This window comes from Sapajus apella, unplaced genomic scaffold (assembly GCF_009761245.1).
Source record: "Sapajus apella isolate SASKATOON/1434 unplaced genomic scaffold, GSC_monkey_1.0 scaffold4, whole genome shotgun sequence".
Taxonomy (NCBI): domain Eukaryota; kingdom Metazoa; phylum Chordata; class Mammalia; order Primates; family Cebidae; genus Sapajus; species Sapajus apella.
The window spans coordinates 25236933-25243838 of NW_022436944.1; the positions used below are offsets into that span (position 1 = coordinate 25236933).

At 37.6% G+C, this 6906-nt stretch overlaps 1 protein-coding gene across 2 annotated transcripts in view; it reads right to left on the reverse strand.

Annotated features, from left to right (window-relative positions):
• Positions 1-697: 697 nt before the first annotated feature.
• The window catches only part of RNF7 (ring finger protein 7), an 8562-nt gene continuing 2353 nt past the window's right edge, over positions 698-6906 (reverse strand). For both annotated transcript variants that reach the window (XM_032264779.1, XM_032264785.1), the window contains exons 2-3: positions 2914-2961; positions 698-1374 (exon numbers count right to left, since the gene is read on the reverse strand). In XM_032264779.1, coding sequence (XP_032120670.1) covers positions 1256-1374; positions 2914-2961 — 167 coding nt within the window. In that variant the 3' untranslated portion in view covers positions 698-1255. The remainder of the gene's footprint in view (positions 1375-2913; positions 2962-6906) is intronic.

A 6906-nucleotide genomic window follows, 5' to 3' on the forward strand; every position in this document is an offset into this window, starting at 1 on the left:
TAGTATTTTCTTGTACTCTCTGTAGGTAATAAACCTTAAATTTTATTATTGTCAAATGAAAGTGTAAATGAATATGAATATTTTCAAATTAAAGTATTTCCTTGACAAATTAGTTTATTAAGTTTAAGGTTGCACATAACATTATAATGACTATTCAAATAAGGTAAACAGAATAAACCATTTAGTGATAAACTTTTTGATCCAATCCAACACTGGTAAACATTTTCCCTCATTACCATGTTACCTAAAACACAGTTAAATTACATCATATGGGCCAGGCATGGTGGCTATGTAATTCCAGCACTTTGGGAGGCCAAGGTCGGGGGATCACCTGAGGTCAAGAGTTCGAGACTAGCCTGGCCAACATGGGGAAACCCCATCTCTACTAAAAAATACAAAAATTAGCCAGGTGTGGTGGCACTCGCCTGTAATCCCAGCTACTCAGGAGGCTGAGGCAAAAGAATCACTTGAACCCGGGAGGCGGAGGTTGCGGTGACCCGGCACTGTGCCACTGCACTCCAGCCTGGGTAACAGAAAGACACTTCACCTAAAAAACAAAAAAATTACATCATCTGACCAGAACTAGAAAATACTTCTGTCCTTACCACTCATGATTGAATAGCAAGGTGAATGCAGATCTACGTTTTCTTGATGAGTCAATGATAGAGAATAATAACTTAAAAGACAATCAAAATTTCATATGCCCAAAAGTTAAATTTTATTTATCCTGTTCACTGGCCCTAACTTAAAATCCTCATATCACATCAAGATTTCACGAACCGCTCTCTATCACTGCCAAAAATACATATTAGGAACAAATTAACAGAAGTTGAGTTTTAAACTGCACTTTATTTGTTACTGTAACATTCTTTTTTAACTGATCAACCATAAGCATGCAAAGTTTTCTGAATGAAACTGCTCCCACAGCCGGCTGTATAGAAATGGGTAAATTATAAAGGTGATTCAATCTGAAGTTCTCTCCTTTTTTATAGCACTTCTAAGCTGTGTGTGCCACACACGCCACAGAGGTAGGAAGGACCAACTTTAATAAATTATCTTCTTAATTGCAGAGAATTTCTGAAAATAAACCTGACAAAATGCTAAACCAAGCCTTTGATGAGTCCCAAAGGACCACACATCCATCGACTCCTATTTGAAGAATTAATCCCCTGGAGTGTTCTAGCCTTTGTAGGGCATGTGATAACAAGATCCACCAGGGCTCTGAACAACTGCACTAAGAAGCCTTCTAACCACTTCATTTGCCAATTCTTTGAACCACCCAGTCCTGCTGGCAGAGAGGGCAGCGATTGTTCTGTTTCACCCACAGGGACATGCAGCAGTTGTGGAAGGAATGATTACATTCTCCCCAGACCACTGAAAGAAAGAAAAAGAAGAGCTAACATTACATATTTCAATTTAAAAACTGAACTCAAAATTACAGCTTATTTTGTATTACAAATAATAATCTTGAAAAAAGATAGTTAATTGGCCAAAATGATGTTTTTCTATCTATAAAGAAACAGAAACTTAAATGTGTAAGTTACACAGAGACATTAGATAAGTCACTGTTTGAAAGCCTTTCCATCCCTGTTTTAGAATCTATGGGTGATGTGATGACCCCTAGTTCTACACAGCTCCACATGCTGTCTTCATGAAGTTAGGAGATGAAAGGACTTGAACCTTCCTCAGGTCTGACCTTCTCAGTCATGCACTGATGTTAGAGATCTTCTGGGCTTTATTTCATGGAAAAATCTTCTTCCAATTTTTTTTTACCAAGATAGAATGAGTTGTAAATGTTTTTATTATGCAGTAGGCTATCATCAATGACATGCTTCTAAGCATTCAGTTGTGCATCTACTGAGCTGAGCTCTTTTCTAGAAGTGATGAATTGTGTTAAGTCATCCACAGCCAGTGCAATTCATGTGACGATGAAATTTTCAAAGTGGCTGGCTTGAGAGAGCGGTCTCTCTGTGATCAAAGAAAGTGCCCCTCACAATTCCCAAGTTAATACTTTTAAACAAGCAGCATGAAAGAAAAACTTTAAAACAAGGGAAATCATCCACAATCTGAAATGCAATCTCAAATTTGGGATTAATCTGTCCCTTGCTTGACCAACTGAGCTTATGACAGGAGAAAAAGATTAAATGAAATGGGAGGAAAAAAAGAAAAAAAAATCCTATGAAAATTGGCTACAGAGGGTAGGAAACAAGGGTGAAACATTCTAAGTGTTTCAGGAGGAAGAACTGGATCAAAACTGCATGAATCAATATTAAAAATTTCTATGTGCTCTATGCACACCAGACAAATACAAAATACAAAGCTAATCTTTTATTCTAAGAAAATCTGTAAACATGTTTAGACAGCAATCTAGGCATAATCACCTCAAGAACTAGGGCACAAAAATCTTTCAACTGCCTACAATATTTAGCCTAAGACAACTTTTGTAGTGTAAGACTGTAAAGAAAATTTGATATGCAACCCGCATTCCAAAAAAATACTTGAGACTTTGAATTTTTTCTACTTTGGTTTTAAAGTTAAAATACTGCATATAAAAGTGAAATGCCTTATTAGAACCAAAAGTGACCTATAACAGAGCCAAAATTCAAATAATGTTTTGACCAATTTCTGGTTTTATAATTTTCTTAATAGAAAATAATTATGTCATTTTTGATTACCAAAATGTTTATTATGACGTCTGGAATATATAATCAATTCTTAATTACTGCAATAAAAGGATTTGCAGGGTCATTCCATTAAAGTCTTTTCAGAACCAACATATTTTATATTAATAATGGATCACGGCTTTACAGTTTATTTCTGTGTATTGATAAAGTCAATCTTAATTGCAAATTCAAACATCCCTACTGAGAAAACCTTCAGTTGAAAAAGCAAGAGAATGAAATTACAACATACCAACACAGTCCTCTTGTTTGTTTTCAGCTTGACATCTAAGACAGGCATCTAAAAGTAAATAAATAGCAATTCTCATTCTGATGCTCAGAATGCAATTTTTAAAAACCAGACACTTCAAAGTCAAATAAAAGCCCTAAGGGTTAGAGATGGCGTTAAAGACTCATACTTACTAATTTCTCATCTGGATGTAACTATTTAAAGAGGAATAAAGTGCAGGGCATTCTACTAGTTTACTATAACCGGGAGCAAATTCACAAGGGTTAACAAACCCTCTATTTTTATAAGCTCTGATGAAAAGATGTCCTGACACTGCCAATAGAGAAAACTACTAGAGAAAAATATGCCATACTCTACTATATTCCAAGTTACTATACGCTTACTGGGCATGCTCATGGGCAATTTATTTTCAAGACACCCTTTAAATAAACCATGAATATATGTTAGCATTTACTTATACATACATCAAGAAATACTAGGATACCCAAGGAACCAACAATAAAGTTTACCGGGAGGGTTTGGAATGGGATGGAGAGTTTTCACTCTTCCAGGTAAACACATACCTTCCTCAATTTCTGACCTATGTGAATTTATGTCATATAAAAATTAAATGGAAAAAAATTAATTCTTTCATAAACAAGCTTTTTTTTTTTTTTTTTTTTTTTTTTTAAAGAGACAGGTTTCACCATATTCATCAGGCTGGTCTTGAAGTTGAACTCCTGACCTCAGGTGATCCACCTGCCTCAGCCTCCCAAAGTGCTGGGATTACAAGCATTAGCGACCACACCCGGCCATAAACAAATTTTTTTAAGTCATCCATACTTACTGACACAGAAGTTTTCCCTCGGCAACTCATAAAAAGTAACCTTACTCTCTGCCCTAAGACACTTGAGAGTTCCTTTAAAACGAACTGCTTTGTATGCTTCCAACAGGTTGCTACTGATGGTCATCCAGACAAGGCTGGTGAGAAGGCAGTGAGACAGAGGGGAAAGCAAGGGCTGCGGAGCCAGGAGAGCTACAGTTAATCCCACTTCACTGGCATTTATTAGGTTCATGGCCTTGGACCAATTACACACTCCAATTCCCTCATCTGCAAAAAAGGGACAATACCGTGAGGTATTTATATATAAAGTAGGGAAGACACATACTGGTGAGAATTTTATAGAAAAAATAAGTAAATACTAGATAGCCCTAAATACTAAGTGTTTTTTCTTTGTAAGAAAATGCTTGGAAGCTGAATGATGAGAACACATGGACACACAGCAGGGAACAACATACACTGGGGCCTTTCTGAGTGTGGAGAGGATCAGAAGAAATAACTAATGGGTACTAGGCTTAATACCTGGGTGATGAAACAAGCTGTACAACAAACCCCTGTGACACAAGTTTACCTGTGTAACAAACCTACACTTGTACCCCTGAACCGAAAAGTCTTTTTTTAAAAAAAGGAAGGAAGAAAGAAAGAAAGGAAGAAAGAAAAAATTCTTCCTTTACAGGTAAGTCTGAATCGAAAGCATTTACCCAACAATGGTAAAGTATTTTAATAAATTACTTTATTATTGGTTTCTTGGGTGTCCTTCTAGAGTTTCTTGATGTATACATGAACAAATATTAACATATATTCATGGCTTATTTAAAAAGATGTCTTGAAAATAAACTGCCCATGAGCATGCCCAGTGAACTTACAGTAACTTCTAATATAGTGGAGTAGGTGTAAGTACTAAAAATGAGATCCTAAAGGCTGTACTAGAAGTTTTCAAAATTCAATCTGGAATACTATTATCAGCTTAATGAAAAAAGTAATACAGAATATTTTAGGGACCAAAAATGGACTGATTCACCAGCTAGAAGAGGAGTCAGTGCTGGGTAAAAGGAAGTTCGAACCAACAGAAACGTTTTTAACATAAATAGGAGAAAAATAATTCTGTAAAAATAGAAACACAGTGGAGTTGAAGCCTGCTTCTCTTCTTACATTGGATTCTGCTCAGGCATTTGTTTGCTCCTCTCCACATGCTCTTACCCTTAAAAAAACACCACCGCCCTGGTCTCTTCAGTGTGGATTAAAAACAACCACTGCCTCCTGAGGTTTTCTTCAATCCCACAATTACTATCTACTCTGTGCAAGGAGTTATGCACTGGGGACACCAAAATGACCAAGGCTGGGTTTCAAGGGGCTCACCAGCAATTGGGGATGTAGACAAACAACTAAATATCATGAGGGTTGTGACATAACGGTGAAGACATGCTACCTGTATCTGGCTCTAGTTCTGTGCAATCACAGTTTTAATATTAAGGTTGGTGATCCCAACCACCTCTTTACAAATCAGGAAAATAAGCCTCCAAAAAGTTCCATGAAATATCCAAGGTGATAGAGTCATGAAGGATTACTCTGGCTATTACAACTGGCTGTGCTAGCAAACCTATTCCCCTCTTCATCAGAACTTGCTCACTGCAATCATCACTCCTTTACGAATGAAGGGAGAGTGGAAACCAAGGTGAGAGTGTCATCCACATCGGAATGGGCTGACGGGCAAATCTCTGGAGCAGAAAGTGTAATAAATCACAAGTGGATAAATTCAAATATTAAGGAATGGGAACTAAGTGGGTTCTTGTTGCTGAATCTAGAATTCTCTAATTTATGCTTATAGCTTTGATGTAGACTATCAAAATTGACCAAAATCTACACAAATTCCTAAAGTTTCAGATAAAAGAAAAAAAAAAATGCCTTAATGATCTTCCTAGTATCTAAAACAGCACATTTCTTTTTTTGTTTTTGGAGACGAGGTTTTGCTCTTGTTGCCCAGGCTGAAGTCCATTGGCATGATCTTGGCTCACAGCAACCTCTGCCTCCCGGGTTCAAGCGATTCTCCTGACTCAGCCTGCCCAGTAGCTGAGATTACAGGCATGCACCACCATGCCTGGCTAATTTTATATTTTTAGTAGAGACGGGGTTTCTCCATGTTGGTCAGGCTGGTCTCAAACTCCTGACCTTGTTTGGACCTCCCTGATCTACCGCACCCAGCCAAAACAGCACATTTCTAAGGAGTACAGTAACAGTAACACCTTTTAGAATGATGCTAGGGTAAGTACTAGGAAGTTGGGAAGAAAAATTTCCTTCTGCTGTCACCTGACCTCTAAGTGGGTTTTAACACCTCATAAACAAAATACAAAGGTGTAGTCTAGAATACTTTCCTGAACCCAAAGTACAGCTGTTGTAAAAATGTAACACTGATCCTGTGGTAGCAGAATACTTCCTATAATTAGAACGTTTATGATGAAATATGTCATTTATAGCCTATACTTTGACCTACTTTAAATATCTCAGTAAAGTTTATTTGTTGCAAAGTTTCAATCATTATTTCAGGTTATACATTTACACTCACTCTTCACATGTTTTTCCTTGGGGGAGGAAATAGCTTTTTGAGAGAGAAATCTTTTAAAAATATCCTTTGAGAACATTATTTTTAAATTGAAAAGGAACTAAGTGAAAGTTTAGTTTCCTTTAAACTAAAGGAAATGTATTTAGGAGATAAAATTTTTAGCAAGAGTCTCCTGGATCAGCTAAAAATGCTTCCCAAACTGGAAATTTTGATTCCTAAAGGGGGCTGGGAGTGGCTATACTGCTGGCAAATAAACTAGATACTTTTAAAACCTAATGTGTTTTGTTTGCTTTTGAGACAGGATCTCATTCTGTCACCCAGGCTGGAGTACAGTTGCAGTGTCAGGAACAAGGCTCACTGTAGCCTCAACCTCCTGGGCTCAAGGGGTCCTCCCACCTCAGCCTCCAGAGTAGCTGGAGGCCACCATGCCTGGTCAATTTTTTAATTTTAATTTTTTTTTTTTTTGAGACGGAGTTTCACTCGTGTTACCCAGGCTGGAGTGCAATGGCGCGATCTCGGCTCACCGCAACCTCCGCCTCCTGGGTTCAGGCAATTCTCCTGCCTCAGCCTCCTGAGTAGCTGGGATTACAGGCACGCGCCACCATGCCCAGCTAAT